At 29.2% G+C, this 25,267-nt stretch overlaps 1 protein-coding gene across 1 annotated transcript in view; it reads left to right on the top strand.

Annotated features, from left to right (window-relative positions):
* The window catches only part of LOC107444460 (RNA-binding protein 47), a 28,748-nt gene extending 5,345 nt beyond the window's left edge, over positions 1-23,403 (top strand). The window contains exons 2-7 of the mRNA XM_016058604.4: positions 10,753-10,927; positions 13,788-13,974; positions 16,505-16,628; positions 18,252-18,378; positions 20,235-20,321; positions 22,280-23,403. Of these exons, the coding sequence (XP_015914090.1) occupies positions 10,753-10,927; positions 13,788-13,974; positions 16,505-16,628; positions 18,252-18,378; positions 20,235-20,321; positions 22,280-22,335 (756 nt within the window). The 3' untranslated portion in view covers positions 22,336-23,403. The remainder of the gene's footprint in view (positions 1-10,752; positions 10,928-13,787; positions 13,975-16,504; positions 16,629-18,251; positions 18,379-20,234; positions 20,322-22,279) is intronic.
* Positions 23,404-25,267: the final 1,864 nt, after the last annotated feature.

Below are 25,267 nucleotides of genomic sequence, written 5' to 3'. Positions count from 1 at the left end.
ATCAATTGTGATTCTCGGTTTAATAAATTCAATTTAGTAGATTTTTATCCACCGCTATTTCCAAGTAATTCGTAGGCTTATATAATTCACACTTTATAGTAGTTATGTCATGCTATACCTTTTAAAAAGTAAGCAAAAATAGTCAAATATTTGCAAAATTTAGTTTGTAGTTATTTACCGTTTTTTTCTTTTTTTTTAAGAAAATTATTTTGGCGTGTCCGGAGCAATTGGCATCGTTGCTCACAGTACAATCGAAGATCATTTCTATATCAAGAAATGATACGTCAAGGGTGTTAACAATAACTATAGGGGAGAGTGGGGTCAATTGCAACATTTTTTACTTAACTATTTTTAACTAACAAAAAATCCAATATATTATTAGTATTAATTGACAGACGAATAAAGTAGACTATCCTCTACTAGAAAATAAATATATACCTTATTTTAAATGTTATTATATTAGTTATTAACAATTTTTGACAGTCGTGCAGTTGTTACAATTGTCCCCACTTACGGGGTCAATTGTAACAGTTCATAAATTCAACTAAAACATAGTCAATTATACATATTATCATAGTTGTGATATATTTTTTTATTGATCAAAATAGTAGTGATATTTTAGGAGGAAAAATAGTAAAAATAATTATGAGCAGAGACAGGGTTAAACTTTTAACTTTAAGAGGTTAAAAATTTTAATTTATGCTGTGAAAGGGAACAAATAAAATAATGCACATGCAACATAATATGAATCTTATAGGAAACTATTGGTGGTTCTTAAAGAGTTAAGTAATGGTTTGTAAACATAAGATTATTTATTTTCAGCTGTTACAATCGCCCCTTTACTTATTATTACAAACGTCCCCATGACGCCATTTCAGCTTCATTTGTTAAAAACAATGCTAGTTAATTAACAAAACTAATTTTTTTTTATTGAAATGTTAATTAAGGTGTTCACTTACATATTCGGTTAATAATTTTTATTTGCTTAAATAAAATTACTTTGTTACAATATAATATTCTAATACCAAAAAAAGTACTTACGTAGCGTTAAAATATCTTTTGTGATGTAACTCTTTCAAAAGTACATAAAAATGGTTGCCAGCAGGTGTGTACATGTAGATTTATTAAATACACCTTGTGCGCCACCTAGGAATCAAATCTAGAACCCGACACTCGAAATTTTTGCTCTGTTACAATCGTACCCTGTTACAATTGACCCCACGCTCCCCTACTCTAAAATAGTACAGTATATTGTGTGCGTTTTTGAAAACATAAATGAAATGGAAAGTAAAATTATCATACAGAACTATTACGAAACTTTAAAAAAAAGTTTTGCCTTGAAACCGGACATAGCATCATAACCTATCTGAGACATTATCATTTCCCATAAAAATTATAATAAATTACGTAACATAATATTTTGCTTTATTTCTAATTGACGAAGAAAGATATTGAATTCAAATTTTGAATATTTTTAGAAAGGGTAAGTGATGAAAATTTAGAAGAAATGTTATTCTTTGACGCATTTATTATACACTCTATGACAAAAAAATCGACGCACCAAGAAGGAGTTGTTCGATTGAAACGAAAATTGGAGGATAGGAAGACAATGTACAGAATAGTAAATGATTAAAATTTCAGAACAATTGAATAATTTATTGCAGAGTTACAGTAACAAGTTCAATAAGGTGTTGACCCGCCTCTAGCCTGGATACAAGCTGCCACATGGCTTGGCATAGACCGATTAAGCTCCCGGATGATCTCTTGCGGTATTTCCTGCCAAATTCGATCCAATTGTCGAACGAGGTCATCAACATTCCGTGCCAGATGCAATCGCCTTCCAATCATATCCCAGACATGCTCGATGGGAGGGAGATCTGCTGATCTGGCAGGCCAAGGAAGAATTTGACAAGCTTGCAGACAGTTCATAGCAACACGTGCCGTATGTGGTCTGGCATTGCCCTGCCGAAAAACCAGCCCAGGGCGCTGCAAAAGGAACGGTTGCAAAACAGGTCTTAGGATGTCGTCGACGTACCGCTGTGCAGTAAGTGTACCTCTAATGACGACCAAAGGGGCCCGGCTGTCAAAGGAAATGGCACCCCAGACCATAATGCCTTGTTGAGGGCCGGTGTGGCGTGCGATAGTGAAGGCAGGATCCCCCCTCTGCCTTGTGCGTCTCCAAACACGTCTTCGATGATCGTCAGGACACAGTTGGAAGCGAGATTCGTCGCTAAAGACTATACGTCCCCAGTTGACATCATTCCAGCCTGATCGAGCGTCGATTTTGCGCGTCTTAGTGCGTTCTTGGTGCATCGATTTTTTTGTTATAGAGTGTATATAGACAACTTTAGAAATTAGTACAATAAAATGAAGTTCACATAACAATGTTAAGAACGCTTGCTTTGTTTAGAAATCAAAACATACGTTCAAATCTATCAGTTTTAAGAAAATAATTCTCTAATTAAACTTAAATGAGTCTTACTTAAATATTGAATAACATCAAATTCAAAATATTATTTGCATTAGAACCGTATTTCTTTACTAAAGTAACGTTAAAAGTAGTTTGCCAGGAATCGATGCAAACTGCTGTTTTTTCATATCGCTCTACTAACTACACTACTTTTTTAATAAAGTAGCACACTGCACTGCAAATTACGAAAGAAAGTAGCGACTACAGCAGTTGCAATACTTGAAGTGAGCTGCTTCCGCCCACTGGTCACACATTATACATATCTAAGTTTTTTCTTTTCAAGTACAGTTGATTATTTTTCTTAAAAAAAAGCTCTAGTTTCATATCATTATGACTAAAATATTAATAAAGTTTATTACATTAAGTTATAGAATAGTACATTATAAAAACGAAACTATCCCTTTATTATCGACTTTTAAGGAAAAACCTTTTCAAAAGAGGGGATAACGGTTATGTCCATGGATTAACAGAGTATGGTGAAGTTTACCGTGTTTTTGGCTCTATGGAATACCAAAAATCTCGATAATTATAGGAGAAGTAATGATTTGGTAATGATTTCGGTAAAATTAACTATAAAATACGTTATTATAATATGTGATAAAATTTGGTAAATGTGGTAAGAATTGGTAATTTTATTATGATACTTTTGAGCATGGCATAAAAATCCTTTATTCGATAAATTATTATTATTTTTTTTAACAAACAAAAACTTTATTGGGTACAAAAGCAAACACATAGATACAAAGGATATATATTCGTCGCCAAGAGGAAAATCCGGTCCAGGCGACAAAGGTAGGTAATACCATAAATGTAAAATAGAAATAAAAAAAAATTAAAAAAAACATGAAACCATATTAAAAAAAAATAACAAAGGTAACATAAGAAATTCATTTGGATTTTCACAAGATTGGTATAAAAAATCAAATGCTTCCTTTAAAGTGAAAAATAGAGGTCCAAATCGGCAATGTTCATCACAAATTGAAATAAAGCAAGCTTAAAAGAAGAATATATTTGGATATTTTGCAACTGAAATGGTAATTTATTATATAATTTAGGTGCTAAGTAAAAGAACTATTTTCGTGAAATTTCTTTTGTAATCTCATATATTTCAGTTGGTCTCCTTTCAGACACATTAGTTTTTAATTTGCATATTAATTTATTGTTGTGTAAATAAAGTAAAATACGAAGAAATACATTTTGGAGAAGTGGTAATAGATTAATTCTTGTATGTATATTGGTAGTAGTTATACTTGAATTATTTATATTTAGAGAATTAATAATCTTGAAGCATTTATTCTGAATTATTTTCTGATTTACTTTTCATTTTTGTATTTTTTACTAAATGCGTGCTTATAAGACAATAGGGTTACAATAGGGATGAAAAAATTACCAAATGAATAGTTTAAATACCGTAGGTTTTGTTTACCAGAAATGTTATTACCGTAAAATACGGTAATTTTACCAGAATTTTTTTCTCCGTGGGAGATTGATTAAGGAATAAAATGGTCTAATTTAAAATAAAACACGTTTATTTTATATATATATATAGCATTGTATGAGAATTGCAGGAAATGTGTACGGTATTATGGTTTAAGGCAGCAACATCGGTTAATAGTTTCGGCTTTTCTTGTAACATTGAACATTTTTCTGAAAAAGTATTAAGTTTTATTAAATGCTTTATATTTATGCTGAATGATTAGAATTAATTTTTTTTAGTTACTGATACTAATTAATTTTTAATTATGTTATTGCTTAAAATTATTAATTATAATGTATTGATTGTTAAAATTCTTATAAGCCTAAGCAAATAAAGCGTACACAATAAACATTTCATTTTGGTAATCAAAATTATGCTGTTGTTTTTTAATTATACAGTACGGTAAATTTACCAGAATTTTTCCCATATATATATATTTTTAAGCAAATTGAACAATATGAATTTAATTAGAATTGAATAATATCAATGTAATAATTACTGGAAAATTTCTTGAAATATTGCAAAAGCGTTGCCAAAATTGCTGATGAGTCTTTTTTCCGAATAACAATATAACAGGCTTCATATTACTTGGCAACGAAAGTCAACTGGATGTTTACGCGATTATTAATTTTTAGAAATGCTCATTCGGAATGCGCGGTGACTCAAAGGATAGAGCGCTCACTTCCCAATAAGGTGACAAGGTTCAAATTCAAGCGACGGCTATTCGAAACGAATTCTGCACCCGGCTCGCACTGGCCGCAGTACTGGCGTAAAATATTCTCAGTGGTAGATAGATCATAGGTTAGAGTCGCCTTGCCACTAGACTAATCGTGGGAGGTTTTCGTGGTTATCCTCTCCATCTAACGCAAATGTGGTTTGATTTCATCAAAACGTCCTCTACGAAGGTAAATTTCTCCCAATCCATGAATTCCCTTGTCTTCTGGAATGAGTTCAAAATTACAAGGTTACGGAGTAGAACATTGGTAGTCGTAAACTCAAAATTGAGTCTCGGTTGTTCAATATCTACAACGACATTATATATATATATATATATATATATATATATATATATATATATATATATATATATATATATATATATATATATATATATATATATATATATATATATATATATATATATATATATATATATATTATTTCTTTGTATATCGAAATTGTGTTGAGATATATCTATGAAATAAACATTTATTTTTAATTTCCCACATTTGTGTTATTTATTGTCAATGGGTTTATTTTATCTATTGTTTTCGTGGATAGGAAAACAAAATAAAAATGCAACAACTTTAACCGCTTCATTTTTTTACTTACAAGTTCACTAAAATGTATTATAAAATATTACCATACATTCAGCTTATACAATACTACTCGTTTTGGGGTCTATCTGGTTTAACAATTAAATTCTTGTTCTAAATATATTAAATTTTCGCAAAACAATTTAAACGAAATTAAAGATACATGAGAAATATAGGAGTTTTCTTTATTTAAAATTTTTTTTTTATCTTTTGTTCCGAAAAACTGTTCTAAAACCGAAAAACTAAAAGTAAAGAAAACATCCAAATACCTTTTTTTAATTTATTATTGTTTTAAATTAGACGTATTGTTTTAACGTTTTGTTTTTAAACATATTATCTTAAATTAGATATTGAAATAATAAAGAACGGTAACTTTATAAACCCGTTAATTTAACTGCAAAAAATACAGCAAATAAACATAACTGAAGTATTAAAAAAAGTCAAAATCTAACTTTATCGTCTTTCTTAGCCAGGCGTTTCCCGATAAACGTCGTTATCACCCAAAAAGAAATATCATTCTTTTACGGTTGTTGAAACTATGTACAAATCGCTATCTGATACGTTCAATTGTTTGCAGACTAAATATGCCTTTACAAAGGGAGTAAAACCCCATGAATAACCGTGATTACAGTGACCTCATAACACAGTTATCTTATTTCACCTTAGATTAGTGCAGATTTTTTTAAAACTTTACTCTTTTTTACCTCTTTTCTAACTTCTAAGCATTATTTAATTTCTGAAATAGCAAAACACTCTTATCAAATTTATACTCCACTAATTTAGAATTCCAATTTCAACTAAAAGACAACTTACATCAATCTTAAAGTCATCGAACTCAATAAATGGAGTTACCTATAGTGTCTGATCGAGCCAAATATGGTCTAGTTGGGGCTGTTCTGGCCTGTTATGGGCTGGTCATGCTGATGGAAATTTGAAATTTCATCATTTTTAATATTAATGAACATTGAGAATGTTATAGATATGTTATATTTTTTCCCTTTATTTTGTGAAGATGATGGTGCAGTTATGGTTATTTATAAATGGCGATTACAGGTTTCAAATAATAATTTAAAGCGAACTAACTATGCCTTTTAATGTGTTAACTACACTAAGAAAAAAAGCACGGTCTAAAAATTCTGTTAAACTACCAGAATATATCATATCTATATTCTGGTAAAAATTAAAGAATATGGTAAACTTTACTGTGCTTCTGGCTTTATGGAAACACTAAAATACTTGGTAATTTTTTTCCGATAAAGATTCTGGTAAAATTAGCAGTAAAAAATGGTTCTATAAAATGTGATAAAATTTGGTAAATGTGGTAAAATTTGGTAATTTTATCATGATATCTTAGACCCTGGCACAAAAACAATTTTTTCCGTAAAACTTGCTTTTTATTTTTTACTAAATGTGTGGTAATAAGTACTGTAGTTTTAAAAATCAGAATTTCCGGTAAACCATTACTGTATGAATGGAAAAACTACTGTTCTTAAAATAATAGTATTTGTAGCTAAAGTTCTTAATATATTAATCAAAATAAAAATTAATTAAATAAAAAGGCAAAATCGATTGTAACGCCCTTAAATCGTTACTTCCTAGAGTGAGTTTCAAAAGAAAAAAAAAAGAAGAAAAAAAAAACTGTGCGATTAAATTTTCGACGAAAGGTATATTTTATAACGTGCTTTTAAAGTTCAATTTATCTCTTTAAACTAATATGCTACCCAAGAGTATCTAAATATGTCTCATTTTTTTCAGCAACAAGAATTTAAAGTTGAAAATAGTTAAATAACAGGGAAAAATTTTAATTTATGGAATAATATTCTCATTAAGTAGTGCTTCCTTTCTCAATTTAAAGAATTCTTTTTGAACGTAAAAAGGGAAAATTAATCAATTGGAAAAATATTCTAAGTTGTAAAAAAAAAAAAAAAAAAAAAAAAAACATTTAATTTTTTTTTCAATATTTCTTAAAAAATTTAAATGCGGAATTTTATTATTTTTGCACAATCAGAGAAACAACTTTAAAAAAAAACTGAGCATTTTTTTTTCTAAAAGTGAAACTACGGTAAGTAAGTACGGAAACTACGGTAAGTAAGAGATTACTATCACTAAAATGGTATGTTAAAAGTAATTTTTCTTCATAATGTTATTATCTGCTAAAGCAAATCATTATTCAACTTTATAATTAAGATTACTGGTTGTATCTAACTTTTCTTTAAAATTATTGTCCATTATAAAAACAATTGATAATTTTAGCATTTTAAAATATAAGATTTGTTGAATCCGTTCAATTCAAAAAATGATAAGATAAGTATATTCTTTATAAAGAAAGAATTAGATAAAGATACTTATTAACAAAAGCTTTAAATCCTTCCTTTTTAACTGAGAGTTATATCTTTCTCTTCCATTTTATCAAAGCTTTTCTATTGAAATAGAACATAACTTTCTCCCTTTATCAACGCCATTGAACATAAATATGATAACAATTGAAAACATTTACAGTGAAAAGGATAAGGACTGTTCATATATTTTGGTTATTAACTTTAAATCAAAACTTTTTCAAATCATTCTGTAGAGAACTATCATCAAATTAGAAAAAAAAAATTGTTTACTAGTACATTTTTTAATAAAAATCATAACACTTACCTGCTTTATAAACCCAGAGTATCCAAAATGAAATGTTCTTTGCTTGAAAATTTTGTTCTCAAAAAATATATATATAGATTATTCTTTCATTACTTTAAGATGACAAACTACAAAATACAATTTTATAATTGTAAGATCTCGATATGAATTTCAATATGTAACTTAAAAACAGAATAGCTGAATTCTAGTTAAAATTAATCATTCAAAATTAATAAAATACTTACGAAGAAAACGAAAAAAATTTATTAATAATCGACACAAATGATGCTATTTGAAGCAATACGGATGATTCTTTATTGTTGTTTTCCGAATTATATAGATACAGAAATATATATACTATTCTATAAAGAAGAAGAATATTTTATGACTATTACAGTTCTGCACTTCTGAAATCACATTTATTCTTTGGAATGAAGTAAGCAATGTGGACTTAAATAACTTTCCTTTAATTTATAACGAATTGAAGACAAAAAAAAAATGATTTTACCTTAATACACACATCTTTAATAGTATGTGATCACGAAATCGGAAGTTATCAGATGCAAGTTCGTTGATAATGGAAAGGAATAAATTATTGAGGAATTGTTCTTCAAATGTTGGGCGCGATCTGTTTCCAATTGATTTACCAATTTCCAGGGTCGTTTTTTGACGTTCTTCTCTCTTTTTCTTAGGAATATTTTGCTTCTTATTTGCTGCTGAAAAAAAATGGCGTCCTACTCTATCAATGATTCTGATAGAACTAAATGAAAACTTAATAAATAAACTTAATATAAAACTTAATAATCAAGAAAAATAGTGTGAATATAAAATATTTAAAATAAATCATAATTTACTTTACAAAATGTACTTTTGTCTTCACAAACACACGACATCTGAACATTTCATAGAACAAAAATGAAACAAACCAAACGATTCTAGAGAACTTTATAAATTTACTAGGGGGCTCCGCCCCCTGCTCGCTACCGCTCGCCAACCCCCGAGTATTGCTACGCAATTCTTTTTTGTTTGCTTCGCAAACAAATTTTAATACATTTATATAAGGATATAAATGCGCGGCAGAGCATAAGTACGACTGTACGATTCTCCCAAATACTGATTTTCATCTATTTCTCGAAGACGATTAGCTGCCCTACTTCGATTTTCTCTTTGGCGGGCATTAGTAAGCTCTCGATTATTTTGTCGATTTATTCTTCGACGCTCTTGTTCATTTTGACGAAACGTGGGATCCAATCTCCGCTGTCTGCGATATTCTCGATCGCGATCTGTCCTGTCAGACATTATACTGAAATTCCAAATGATTGAAATGAGTTGAATAAATAAATGTGATTTAAAATTTAACCATTTTAAGGTAAGCAAGCCTCAGTAAGCTTTATAATAGCAAACAACAAAAATGTAAACATTAAAAGATATCAATCACTGGATAGGCATAAGAATGATAAGATAAGATGAGATGTAATCAGCAAAAACCCACTCAAAGTAAATCAACAAAAAGCTTTGACGCGAATGCGTTCTCTTTTCTGATTGGCTTAAAACTGTATCCTCGCTTGGATTGGCTACTTCTTTCGTACTGTCACGTGATACCTTAGATTTCATTGGCTGGTGCGACACCATCATTGGATTTTTATATATAGTTAGAAATGAAAATTGTAAAAGAAAACGATAAATTTGTCAATCTAACTAGAAATAAAGCTTTTTACCACATCATGGTGATATAATCGTTTGAGCTAGGGTCTCCATTTTACAGTGTATTAAGAAAAATAATAATAAAAACGCTTCACGATTTTATATGCTCTAACATTTTAGTGGAAACTCTTTATATATTTCTCTGTGAATAAAACGAATCATATAAACTTTGTATAAGCTTTAATATTTAGGGACATTAAAACCTTAATACATATAAAAGAAATATGAATATTTATAAAAATGATTCTCTCTGCAAATCATAAAATCTGAAACTGATATTAGAACTTGATTAGCTTACTAGTAAGTAGTACTGAGTATAGTTCTTTAAATAATCTTTACCTTTTTAATAACTACGATATTTTCTAATTACAATTTATATCAACGGAAACACTTCTTGTAACCTGTTTTTCATTTATTAAATTATTTAAAAATTGCAATAAGTCCGTGTGTATTAAGCAATGTGACAAAATTTGAATTATTCACATGTGCATGTATATTTATTAAAATATCCATGAAATAAAACAAATGGCGTCTTCTGCATTTTTCAGTTTTTAAAATTAAAGATATTAATCTTTGAGATTAAGTGGCAGATCTCTTACTGATTAGTGATGGTTACTTTATGACTAAATTCCTTTATGATAACTATCTAGACGCTTCAATAATACGTTTTAGTAATTTTGATTATACTAACTAGTTATTTAGTTTTCAGTTATATATTTTCTTCTTCATCAAATTCAACCCATTTTTATGTTTATGCTGTTATTTAAGTTATTATGCTATTGGCTAATAAATATAAATAAAATTCGAGTTTCCATTATTTATATGTACTAAGCCTAAATAAGGTTTTTTTAATAATTTAATACTCAAAAACTACATATTTTTGTGATTAATCACAACTACAAATTTTTTATGACAAATGTACGTTATCGCAAATGAGCATTTAATTGCTATAAAAAATAAAAATTCATCTGTGGTTGACCTCGATAACGCTTCGTCTCCAGTTGATAATTAATTTTTAGCTTTCTATCTTAAATATTAAATTACTATCTCTAATGTGTAATACCTAACGACAATATTTCGGACAAGATTTCAATAGATTAAGAATTTGGTTAACGGTTCACTCATGGGCAACCCTCAACTTTTTAACACTTGTTTTGTTTCAGGTGACAATATTGTATGTAAGAAATTTGATGATGAGTACAACAGAAGAAAAGATCAAAGACATTTTCTCTCTTCAGAACGAGTTAAAAGTTGAAAAAGTGAAAAAACTGAGAGACTTTTCATTCGTTCACTATAAATCCAGAGAAGACGCCGAGGTGGCTCTTGAAAAATTAAACAGTAAGGGATATAAGTTAGTATATTTTCAATTACAAAGTATAACTGTATGAGATTTTTAATAGGATTTAGTCATATTTAAGAACGATAAAAATATTTACGAACTTTCACTAATTATTATTTTATGAATTGAAACAAATTTAATTTCGATAAATTTTTTTCTTATTTTTTCTTATCTAATCATTTTTTTACTCAGTTGTATAATTTAAACGTTAAGAAAAATTATGATTTTAGTTGAAAAACGAAAACGAAAACTTAATTGTTCTATAATCAGTACTTATTGAAAAGCTAAAATATCAAAACAGCATTGCTAAAATCAATGAAGAAACAGACGATAAAATAGTAGAAAATATGATCATAGCTGCAGTTTCTGTTATTTTAATTATTACAGTTTAAAAGCACATTCATTTATAGTTAAGTTATTAACAGTTTATATTAAAATACTTAATTAAAGTTATCGAATTATATGAATCCATTTGTGTATATATTATTAAAACAAAAAAATATTTTTTCTTGTTAATCTGGTACTTGCAATTTAAGAAAAAGAAGAAGGTTATTGACTCGCACAAATATGACCTATGACGTCAGCACCAGCTGATCGTTTATAAGCAAAATGGCGTGTGAAAGTTAGGCTTAATTTCTCCACATAAGTTAGAATGTTAATTAAGTTGAAGTTAATTAAATACATTGCCATATCACACATCAAATTTGTTCAAATGGAATTTTTTCTCGTCCACGTCTTTTACTTAACTTATATTTATTATTTGTTTATGCATTTTATTGTAACCGTGAGGCATTTTTATTTTGTGCACTTGGCAACTTCCATGCGTAATTAGTTTGTTCCTCATGGCTTCATGCCTGTCTTTATGTTAAGTAAGAAATATATAGTGAAATAATGGAAATCTTTGTGAAAGAATTTTTGTGAATGAATCTTTGCGAATGAATCTGTGTGAAAGAATATAGAATGTATCATTTAAGGGAATTGATACTTGATGGGCTTGGCGTACTCGAAATAGAAAGGAAAGAACAGTTGCGAACGTAAGCAACCCATCGAGAAAACCACAGTACGTCACTTGCAGGTATCCCATTACACAACTCTTTTTTATTGTAAAATAAATTAATAAATAAATTATAAATTCAAAATGGAAAATTAGAGAAACAAATACGCAAAAACGAGGGGGGAAATCAATTGCAAAGCATACTAAAAGTACGAAATTAATCACAAATCATGATATAAAATTTTATCCTAAAAGAAGAAGTGTCTTAATAGAATAAATTTGCTGAAAAATACATGGAAGAAAAAGCTGTTAATAAAAGGGAGAAAAATCCAAAATTCAATTTTAATTACAATATATTTGTCAGCCCCAAATTAAGTATGATTGTTTCATGAGGCTAAAAATAAAACTTTTTAACCATTTATACGCAAATCGCATTTTTTCAATGATTCTTTTACTCAATGTCAAGAAATCAACTAGAAATTAATGCATAATACGCATTAATTGATTATTATTAATGGATTAAATAAAGATTAATTAATATAAAAATTGGTCTAAAATGTTTTGTTTTATGCTAACAAGTTTAAATATTATAATATTTAGTTATGTTTTTTTAAACGTAAGCAAGTTATTAAAATCTAAATTTGGGTGAAAATCAAGAGAAACAGTAGTTTTGCATCTAGATTTTCAAAAATATTTTTTAAATGCGAAAATTAAATTAATAAATAACAAAGTAATTTGACTCCGTACATTTGGAAGCTGTCAGATGCCAACAGTAGATTGTTTACAATCGAGCACGAGATGGTAAAAGTTTGTTTTGTACGCTGCAGAACATTCCACGTAACCAGAAGTTAATTAGAAATAAGTTATAAGTTACAAAAACATGAATAATATTAGATGTACAATAAAGATAAATATGTTCTTATAAGCAACTTTGCATAAATTTTTTAATTGTTGTAAATAATTTAATTATATTTAATTTCTATTCGCTTTTTTTAAGCTTAATTAGAATTCATCTGAACATTCACTCTGTGTTGTGCGTATGTTTGATCAACTAACTAATTTTATTTTAAGAATTAGAGTATATTTGCATTCTAAATTAATGATTCTTACTTTACATTTGTATCGTTAAAATAATTTTAATGACTCTTATGTGCGCCCGAACTTATTGTTATAAATTTTATTGTTATTGAATAGCGAAATTTGTGGCGCTACTTTACAACAAATAGTAAAAAAGAACCTTCTTTGTGTTTTTTTTTCTCTACACTAGGAACTATTCTTTGTTCTTGATGAAGTGAAGACCAAGAACCAAGAGTTATTTTATGGTGTTTCACTTCACCAATTTGGTGTAGAGTAGTTGTTACTATTTTCGGATTTGACATATCGTGGAAGATAAGAGCGTGGAACCCGAATCCGATTAAACATCCAGAGTGTAAAAAGCAGTGAATCGCTCAACTATTAAGGAGAGACGATCAAACAGAGTGTAAAAAAGCAGTAAATCGCACAACTATTAAGGAGTTAAGATTAAACAACCAGTGTGTAAAAAGCTGTAAATCAAGCAACTGTTAAGGAGAGAAGATTAAGCAACCAGTGTGTAAAAAGCAGTAGATTGCAAGATAAATCTGTCAAAGCTGAAAGTCCTCTCGTTGATTGAGGTGTCGAGCTATGGAGAGAGGCATACCACCTAAAGCAAGGTATATGACATCTGTCAGGCTGACCCCCAAAAAACTGGCTAAGCTCTTGGTTATGGTTGGAGAATTTCTGTTTAACGTTAAATAATGAATGTTTTCTTTTTATATTCAGAAATTTAATTTGTTTGATAAAAGTTGTTTTCCAATAAATGAAATATGAATGTTGTTTTCTGTTAGATATTGACATTGATGGAAGTATCATAGAAGTGACATGGGCGAAACCAGCAGATCGCGTAACACGCCCAAAATGTCATTCCAGACCGAATCAACCAGCACCCGCAGTACCTGCGCCATTTCTTTACGGAGCACCTCCTCCCGGATTTGATCCTTATAACGCACATTTACCTTTTGCACCATGTCCTGGGTAAGAATTAATTCAATCAGTACGAATTCATTCATTTAATCCGTAAGAATTCCTATAATAAATTACGATTTTAAATGGAATATAGATTACCTAAATCAATTTTTAAAGTTCGACAAAGAAGAGCTTTCAAATGTCACGCAGCAATCACAATAAATCCTATCAATGGCGAGAAATATAGTTTTATTAATGTAACACACATTTCACTCATTTCTACTTTGGTAATACCTAGCATAGATTAGCTAGTTGCACAATAGTGACATCCTCTTATACTCTTTCAGAATTCATACCAACAATAGTCTCTTATACTCTTTCAGAATTCCTACCAAAAATAAGTTGAACAATATAAACAGAGGAGTAGCAAATTATTGTTTAAATAATTAAAAATGTTATCTAAAACTGACGACTCATTAAGGAGGAAGGCAATATGAAAAAAATTGTTAGATTTAGTTGTTGGATGATAAATTGAAGGGTTTTTTTTTTGAATAATCACCTTCTACTTTCTCTTCGGTAATTAAACAAGTTATATTAAAACTCCACCTCCCACGTTAATAATTGTGACATTTTGATACGGTTCATATTTTTAATCACTTTAACGACACTTGATATACACTGTAAAAAATTCCGAATCAAATTTAAATGGTAAAAAGGCGTAAAAAAGAATGGTAAGAAGTACTGGCATTCAGAGTGCCGGTACTCTTTACCGTAAACTCCATTTATACTAGAACATGCTACGGAATTAAAATATGATATACCGTATTTTTTACAGTAAAAATTACCGTAAAATCACTGACTAACTCAAACTTAATTAATATATTACTGAAAAAATTGCGGTATAATATTTTACAGTAAAAATGAATTTTCGGTAAAATGAATTTTAAGGATGATGCACCCAAAAGTGCTGATACTTTACACCATAATTTGATCCGAAAATTTTTACAGTGTACCTATCCTTTCAAACTCCCTTGTTATCATGACTCTAAAAATATATATTAAGGGCCGTGATTGCGGAATGCCTTAAGCCTTTTCAGTTAATCGTAAAAATAAATGTATAATGGTTTTTTTTCTCTCTCTATTTTTACGGGAAAAATAACATAGAAAGATTATATTTTTGTAAGTTATTTCATTTAGATTTAAAAAATTAGTAATTGAGAAACATTATTAGAGATACTCTAAATAGGTAGCGTACGTGAATGTATTTTTTTTTGGAGAAAAAGAAATCCTAATTAAATTACTATTCTTTACGGTAAGGACATTTTTGGTTTAAAAAACCTATAATTCTGGTTAATAAAATCCAAAATAAGATATTTAAACCATTCATTTGGCTTAACAGTTTACCGAAGATTCTGGTTTTGAAAATTATAGCTCTTATATCTATACATTTAGTAAAAAATGCAAAACTGAAAAGTAAATTTTATCGGTTAAATGGTTTTTATGCCATGTTTTACAACATCATGGTAAAATCACGAAATGTAATTGCATTTAGTAAACTTTCCCACACACTAAAAAACTATATTTTATTGTGCATTTTACCAAAATCATTACCAAAGCGCTTCGATAATAATCCCCAAGTTATTTTTTTTGGCGTTTCCATAGAGACAGAAACATGATAAATTTTTATCTTACTCTGGTAGTTTTACCATATTTATCTGATAGTTTTACCATATGCTAGCATTGTTATTAGGGGGTAAGTAATAAATTAAATTGGAACTTTAAAATTAAAGTAACATTATTTTCACGCATTTGAAATGTTCTCCTATATCTCAGACATTAAATAGGGGTTCTGTAAATTGTACTGAAGTATAAAGAATGGTCCAAACTACCGGAATATGGTAAATTTTACCTTTTTTCTGGCTCTTATGGGAATAGTAGTGCTTGGGTAATGATTTGGAAGAATTAATAATAAAATATGGTTTGATAATCTATGATAAAATTTAGTAAATATGGTAACATTTGGTTGTGTTTTCACCATACTTTAGAGCATAGCATAAAAAAAATTATTCGGTTAAATTTATTTTTCAGTTTTGCATTTTTTATTAAACGGTGTGGTATTTAGAACTAAAATGTTAAAAACCGGAATTTCCAGTAAACCGTTATCTTATAAAAAAAATTACCAAATGAATGGTATATTCATTTGGTATTTAAATTGCATATATTTTAGTTTGGGGAACCGCCATTATGTTTTTTTTTTTTTTACCAGAAATGCCATTACCATACAGTATGATAATTTTACAGAGTTTTTTTTTCCTTCGTGTTTGTGTCACGTATTTTTCAGATCCTTTTATAAATTAACTTAGAAATAATTCAGATTATGAGAGTTGCAAGTAAATATTTAATAACAAATTTCAGAATTAAATAAATCCAGATTCGGGATGATATTGCATTTAACTAAAAGGAGCAACTTTGACGTGAGATGTAGAAAAATTATCCTGTTTAATTAAATAATTGTTATTATTTATAAATAGAACACAAAATTGTTTAATATCCGTGCATACTCGTGTAATTTCTTCAATAATTATATTTGCTATTTAAGGAGAGGTGGTCTGATTCATCGAGTACCTGCATTCAGAGGACGAGGAAGAGGTGCCGCTGGTGTCAGACGCTTCAGAAATTTCATACCTGCTCCAAACCATCCAGGATCATTCAAATCTACAGAGGTATATTTCGAATTATTTTCTTTATTCTAAAATGAGTTGATATTAGTTTCGTGAAAATAAACAAATAAATAATATTTTTGCAGCTTTACACGTAAAAATTGTTTGAAATGTCCATGAAAGATTTTCTTGTTTCTTAAAACGCAAAACTGTATTTTAATTTTTGTAAACACTTTTAAATAATTTCATTTATGTCTATGAAGCGAAACATAAGCATCAAGAATATGTTTTAAATGACATTAAATACTATGATATCAAGCATTATGCTGCCATCTATTACTTAGAGTTTAAGCTAATATATTTTAGTGCCAAGTCTTTACAAAATTCATGAGAAATTTTTGTTCCTTTTAACGAAATGCAGTTTATGGATTAAAACTATTCCATTGGGAATTTGTTTTTAGTGCTTTCGGTGATTTTCCGTGCTATCCTATAAGTAATTAATTTATCCTATAAACCGATTGCGTGATTTTGAAACAGATATTAACAACATTAAATTCGCAGCCAAAATAAAATATTTCAAGAAAGGTATCTAAAAGAGAAATAGTAAACAGTATGTTATTTATATTCTATCAAAAGATAAAAATATGAAACCATTTCGAGAACACATAGAAACTGAAGTATGTTTTTAGAAGATTAAAAATAGCTTTGAAAACATAAATGGATTTTTTTTAAAACTTTAACTACAAAAATGATCCTTAATCGTTTCTTGAAATTTTAATAAAAAAGAACTCTAATAAAAACTAGTTCTAACATTAAAATCTATTTTAATATTTTTTTAAAAAAAATTTGCGACAACTTTTTAAAATATGACTAGTAATAATATATTTTTAAAAAAAACTTAACTCAGTGACGCGACAGCCCATAAAGAGCCAAGGCCTACTGTACCCATCTCAGTTTTCTTGATCTTGGGCTTTGGAGTGCAGGAGGTCAGATGGTCAGCCGAACTCGGAACTCCCAGTGTTTAGTTCCCATGCATGCTTGGTACTCATTTATAGACCCACTGAAGGGATGAAGGACTGAGTCAACCTTGCCCGGCTCGAGGATCGAATCCAGGACCTGTCGCACGGGAGCGCTGCCACTCAGCCACTGAGGGTCAATAAAATATTTCAAGTTTGCATAACTTGATTGATGTTGTTGTTGTTAATTTACGTCGCACTAGAGCTGCACAATGGGCTATTGGCGACGGTCTGGGAAACATCCCGGAGGATGATTCGAAGGCATGCCATCACAATTTTGATCCTCTGCGGAGGGGATGGCACCCCCGCTTCGGTAGCCCGACGACCTGCGCGCGAAGTCGAGCACTTTACGGTAGAACAGTTTAACGAGGATCAATACCGCACACCCTCGGTCCCTACGCAGCCTGATCCAAGTGGTCACCCACCCGCACACTGACCGCAGCCAGTGATGCTTGACTTCGGTGATCTTCTGGGAACCGTGTCTTAACGATCAGTCCACTGCGGGACTTGCATAACTTGAATTTTCTGGAATAATTTTAAGTCATTCGGAGTTGTTTTGATGCCCTGCTGTACCATTGTCTAACTGTCTAAAACAAAAAAGAAATTTATAAGTACCGAAGAATTTTGCGTAATACTTTTCAAACTGAACATCATCCGTTTAATTTTATAGGCAAACCATCCCGGTCATTCTACACATTATCCTCAGCATGCTTCAAACAAAGTAAGCAGATCTTTAGAGAAAGGCGAACAATACACTCCTGAGTACGTTTTGATGCAATTACCTCCAAATGCTGATGGTAAGTAAGGAGTGACTCGAAATTATTTTCTCATTTTACGCAATAGCATCATAAATAAATAAGATTTTGATATTAAGCTCTGTTGCAGCCGTATATCTCAGTAGCGAGCAAGAAGAATTTTTTTTAAAACTTTTAATAAAATAGTTTTTTTTCTTGTTTAGATGAGTTACTTAAATTTAAGAAATGCGATTTTCACAGCTAGGAAAAAAATATTATAATTGCTGCTTAGAATTTTTAATCTGATTTCAACTAAATTTGTTATGCTAATATCAAGCATCAAGAATATTGCTGATATCTATGAGAATATTAATATCTATGAATATTTTTTACATTCTACTTTAGATTCATAGTTCAGCAGCTCTGAGTCTGATGAATTGTTGAAAACTGATAAAAAAACTGATGAAAAGCAACTCACATAAATGTAGTGAAAATTTATTTAAAAGTTGTATATAATAAACCTCTAAGACTCTTAAAAGTACTCTGAAATTCCGAAAATAACAATTTAGCTGCAGTAAATCTTGACAAGTAGAGATGCCTAGATAGGTCGGGAAAATGATAAACACTATCGATCATCTCCAATATCAATCTAGACACAGAAAAGCCAATTTGAAAAAGTGCAAATAAGAAATTATGTGCTGTCCTGAGTTACCATTGCAGTAGTTTAAGTGTTGTACAGTGTGCAAATAAATAAATAAATGGACCACCTTGAATAGCTTTTGATCTTATGATTCACGTTCTAGTTCTCAATCTTAATGGTTTAATTGGCTGACCTTAGTACAGGCGATATTTTAAGTTACAAAATCAGAATCTAAAATGCACTTTCTTTGAATAAACATACCTTTTTTTTCGATGGTTTTTGGACTTTCGACCTCCAAAATAAAGGGGGTAGCCGCACATGGTAAATATATTCCCAATATTTTTCTCAGGAGAGTGGGCCAAAGTTTGGACTCCTTAATGTTGATTTTATTTTTTGTTTATTATCTCGGGAACTATCTTATATCTTGCTTATTATTACCGACTGGAAAAAAAATTTTACGCAATTATAAAATTCGTTTACCCAAAGATAATTCGACGCAAAAAAGTTTTAGTAAGCATATATTATTTTTTTATTATTTTATTTAATAGCAGTCGAAAAAATTTTGAATTGCAAGGTACACAATTATATGAAATGTGTACGCATATACGCACCAAGCGTAAGAATCGTGTTAAGAAATCTGTTCATTAGTGAAATGTGAGTTGCAGAGTTAAAATTTCTGATCAAATTAGGTAAAAAGTATCAACACTGAGGGTGTTGGTATTTTTTTTATCATGAAATCCATTTCTACCGAAACATATTACGGAACAAAAAAAATCTGATTTACCGTAATTTTTACAATAATAATTACCTTAAAATCATAGAATAACTCTAATTAACTAAATATAAATAGAATTGGTGTATGTGTATGCAACCTAAATTACTGACACTTACTTAATATTTTTGCATAAAAATAACTTTACAAATTCATATTTTATTCTAATTATAAATTTTAGCATTACTGAATTACAAACATGGTGGTTGGTGGCGACTATTTTACACCACGTAGTGTAAAATAACATTTTAAGTTTTTCAGGAACAATCCTTGGGTTTTGGTGAAGTATGGAGCACCACTTTGGTGTTAAGTAGTTGCCACCCTTTTTGGTTTCATTCAAATGGCGACAATTTTTTATAATGCAGTTGTGCAGTTAAAGGCCCAAAAAGTCATACTTTTAAAAAAATTTCTCAAGAAATGTTTAACTGGTTCTGTCAATTAACGTTACATGACAAGAGCTTTATACTATTTTATAACTTTCTTCTATCTATTTTTTTTTTCTTTTAGGTATTGATCCACCTTTAGCCGTGCCAGGACCTCCACTTGTCCCACACGGACGCGTTGCTCATCCCGCATATTTGTACCATCCACCAGGTAAGTACAAAACGATATATTATTGGCTATTTCTTGATCGATGTAAATAATCATTTATTGGTTAGAACAGTAGTTCCCAACTTTTTTTGGCTACGGATCCCTAAGTAGTTTAGCTTCTTTCGGCGGAGCCCCGGTGTTATGAAAAAAAAAAGCTTATTAGCAGCTATAAATATACTAATAATAATTAAAAAAGAGAGAGAAAAAGAAATCTTGGTTTATGCGTTTGTTGAAAATAAATTTCAAAAAGAAAAAAAGATGTTATAAACATTGGGAATAATAATCAGGGAAATGTAATTCATTATTTTTAAAAATAATTTTACTTATTTTGAGTTGAAAAGCTCGATGAGAATTACTTATTAATTTTTTTAAAATCCCTATTCTTTCCATACCTTCGTTATTAAAAATAAATATTTTAGTAAAAATTTTGCTAAATTTTTTCATTGGCCTTTTACGTAACTAATTTCATATAAACAAACAAAATTAAATGAAATATGGAAATGTTGATTGGATATAAATATAATCTTAACAGGTTAGAAAAAAAAATTTAACTCCCGGAGCCCCTGTAATCCTTCCACGGATCCCCAGGGTTCTGCGGAACACCTTTCAGGAACCACTGGGCTTGAAAATTTAAGAAAATTATCAAAAAAGGAGAGAGAGCAGGTTTTTAACAATTGTTTTTCACTTATGTATAACTGAAGATCGTTGTAGTTTCAACCTTCTTTTATCCGGATTAAAAGTTCCGTATACCCCGGTTTTGTCACAAAAAGATCAGTTTTTAGCCTTAAATATACTTATTCGGTTCAATTTAAAATATAAAAATCGATATGTTTGTTCAATTGAATACCTGCAAGTGACCTCATAGTAGGCAATTCGTGGCAATTTTGCTAATTCAGAACCAGATCAAGTTCGACACACACATGTAACGCCGATTACAGGTAAACAAAGAAATTTGATCACATGATTAGGCATAATCACCTCACTTTTTTCTTGAATTACACACACCCAATAGTTATTATCAAAAATGTCATATTTATAAAGTAGTTTTAAATATTTTTAGAGTTTTTGGTGCAAATATTTTTGCTGATTATTTTTAAAAAAACATATAAAATTTGTTTAAAACTAATTTAAAATAAGCTTACACTTTTGAAAGAAGTTAAAAATATTTTATAAAATTCAAGGTATTTTCTAGATACGTTAAATATCTTAGACAATCAACATATATGCTGTTTTCAAATTCTGAACAAAAATATGTATTTAAGCACGGGGAAAAAAGTTCTGTTAAAAAAATTCTGGTAAAATTACCGTACTGTATGATAATAACATTTTTGGTTTTAAAGCTATAAATATCGTTAATAAAACCAAAATATCCAGTATTTAGAACCATTCATTTGGTAATTTTTCCATTCATATGTTAACGGCTTACCAGAAAGTTTGATTTTCAAAACTATAGTTTTTATTGCCACACATTTAGTAGTACAAAACTGAAAAATAACTTTAATCCAAAAAAATGGTTTTGATGCTATGATTTAATGTATTATAATAAAGTTACCAAATTTTACCACATTTATCAAATTTTATCACTCATTATTAAACCATATTTTTGGTTAATTTTACCAAAATCATTATGAAAGCGCTTTGATAAAAATTACCGAGCTTTTTGGTGTTCCCATAGAACCAGAAGCAAAATGAATTTTATCATATTCTGATAGTTTTGACCAAACATTTTTTCTGAGTGAGAGGATTGAAGTTATTAAATGTAGTTAAGAGTAACTTGGGAAGTTTCATAAAGAAAAGTTATTTCTCAAAGTTTTTTTTTAAAAATTTCATGAGTACTTCAAATTTTTCAAAATTTTTTAAAGCTTTTTCAAATTACGATAAAAATAATGCATACTGTATAGTTTTTTTGTGCCTCAATATGAATTTTAGTGTTTTGATTTTTGATGTAATATTTTTTCTAGGATATGAAGATATACCATATTTCACATACATACCAGGTCCTGTTTCTGGTTACTGAAGTTTAAGCGTCGGAGCTTCCTAAACTTGTGTATATTTGATGACAGTTGCCATCATTGGTTGACATATTTCTTTCTTTATATTTATTTAACTTTTTGTTTCAAGAAATACTTTTTCATGTTGACGGTTCTATAGTTTAAACAGTACAAAAAGTTTGTTTAACATTGCATTCATAACTGACCTTCGCTTTATAACTCAAATTATGCAAAAAACTTTGTGTCGCGACACAGAATATATATTCAAATATATATTGAAATGATTATATATTTCAAACACGTTTTTTTTAAAAATATAATTTGTATGTTTTGAACTTTTCAACTTATTTATTTTTCGTTTAAAAAAAAGATAATGCAACTCCAATTTGGACCAATCAAAACCAATTAAATTTATTGCTTGATTGAAAACTTCATTCGTTTCAAAAATATACAATTTGGAAATTAATAGTGACATTTTTCAGCGCTCAAAAATAGACTCCCATTTTCAAGGTTTGACGGACGTGAATAAGTTTCATTCCTTTTTTCGCGTCTGACAATTCTTGAAAATGGGTCCCTATTTTTGAAAGCTTGAAGCATGTCGACTATTTATTTCCAATTTGTATATTTTTAAAACGGCTAAAGTTTTTAATCAAATAATAAAACGCAATTTAAGTGAATTAATGTTATAATTATGAGTTCACTTTTTTCGATATCATCAACAACAGCATTTTTTCATCATTGTTGTCTGTGCTTGAATTAAGATGATTATATTTTAAATATTATTTATATCGGTATGTATGCAATGTAAATTAAACTACTTGCTTGAAAAAAAGCTTGTTTTTTTCGTAAGTATTTGCGTAAACATGACATTGACAGAGTGCTTTTTCATTAACAAAAATGATGCTACGAAACTTTTTTTTTTCCTCTGATGTCTTAAACATCAAGTTCACACACGTTTTATGTTTTAACTTATTTCGGAGTGAATTTTTGGAAAAGTATTAAGAAATAGGATTTAGTATTATGAATTGCTTTATTTAAATACTACTGTACTCTATTATGTATATTTTCTTAGTTAAATAAAGCGTATCAAGCAATTTTTTTCGTACACATTGCTTAAGTTTACATACACAAACATACATTTCATACATTTTCTTATGCTTTTAATATTTTTAAGTTTAGAAAGTTGCAGAAGAAAATTTTATTTTCTTATGCAATTTTTTAAAATATATTTGAGATTAGAAGAAACAAAAACTGCGATGTAATCGAACGAAATATTACAAAGGAAAGTGATTTTGAAAATATAAAATGTGCTTGATTGTATGAATGAACAGGAAAGAGATGCACTGTAAAACAGTCTAGATAAAATTATAGTTTAAAGTATAAAGTTATAGTTAAAAGTTAAAGTCTATATAAAATTATAGTTATAGCACTTTGAACTTAGGGTGCATCATCGGTAAAACCGCTTTTCACCGTAAAATATTATGTCATTATTTTTACAGTAATATTAATTTAATAAAATCAGTGATTTTACGGTAATTTTTGTCGTAAAAATTAAGGTATCTAATTTTTTTTGACTCTGTAGCATGTTCTGGTAAAAAGCACCGAGTCCCTGAGTTCCGGTACTTTTTACCGTAATTTGATCCCAAAATATTTGTAGTGAGCATGTCTATCTTTAGATACACCTTCAAGTTTCGCCAGAGAATCACACAGGCTTATATGTTTTTTATTCAACTTTTCTTAAAAGATTATACTTGTTTTGATTACTTTTTATTTCGGATCGCATGCAAATCGAATCCAGCTTACAATAATTTACAATTGTAAATAATTTAGTTTCCAATTTATGAATCATTAAATTTAAAATTGACTTAAGAATATTATCAACGTGATCGATTACAGAGTTTGCTTAAATTGTTCATTATCTGTTGCGCACTTAGTAAATTTCCTGATACCCCCTGATATTTGTTTCATTTGAAGGAAAATGTGTGTCAATTTTTCAGAAAATATACAAATTTCTCCAGAAATATTAAGGAATAAGAAGGGGTTTGTATCAGATAGAAAATGATTAAGTAGTCTTAATTAACAGGCTTTTTTTTTCTTCAGATCGAACCCAATTCTTTAAGGTGTGTAGACAGAAGGGAAAAATTCTAAATAAGCTTTTAATCATCTTAGTATGCACACGCAAATCAACTGTGCTGTATACTTTCTCAACTCGTCAGTATCATTAGAAGCATCACTGCGAAGAAAAATAAAAGATTTCTTAAAATTCAGCATAAATTAGTCAAACTAGCTCCGAAACAAATATAGTCAAATTTGAACACCATCTGCACATCATTGAGTACAGTGAGTAATTAAATCCGTTTATATCACTGTACTGTAAAAACTTCAGGGTGACAAGGGATAACTCAGGGATAAAATTACGTCAACTCAGATATAAATACGTCAACTTAGGGATGAAATTACGGTAAAAAGTACCGGCACTCAGGGTGACGGTATTATTTTTACCGGAGCAGTTTAAAACTGATATATCGGAATTTTTCAGTTATAATTACCATAAAATCACTGAATCACTCTAATTAAATAAATATTACTGTAAAAATTAAGGTATAATATTTTACGATAAAAATAGAATTTGTTTATCATGCACGTAGAGTGCCGGAACTTTGTTTCGTAATTTTATCCTGAATTTTTTACAGTGTGACTAATTTCCAAACGAGTATTTGTCAGAAAAAATTTGTTTGTTAACAAATAAGGACGAAAACAATAAAGAAAAAGACAGTTGCCAGAAAAGCATCGTTGCTCTCTCAGATTTTTTTAAAAAGAAATACACATCAATCTAGAAAAAGAATTCAAGAGGATTCCTCAGCACTTATTGAGAAAGGGTAATGTTCTCACACAGTACTTTTTCTTTACCATCAGAGAAAAAATAATGTAAATAAAATTTGGCTAAAAGGAATCACG

The sequence above is a fragment of the Parasteatoda tepidariorum genome, chromosome 4 (assembly GCF_982258835.1).
Source record: "Parasteatoda tepidariorum strain Cologne lab strain chromosome 4, Ptep-v5.0, whole genome shotgun sequence".
Classification (NCBI taxonomy): Eukaryota; Metazoa; Arthropoda; class Arachnida; order Araneae; family Theridiidae; genus Parasteatoda; species Parasteatoda tepidariorum.
The sequence above is the reverse complement of the archived record's forward strand: the minus strand, read 5'-3'. Positions and strand labels throughout refer to the sequence as shown.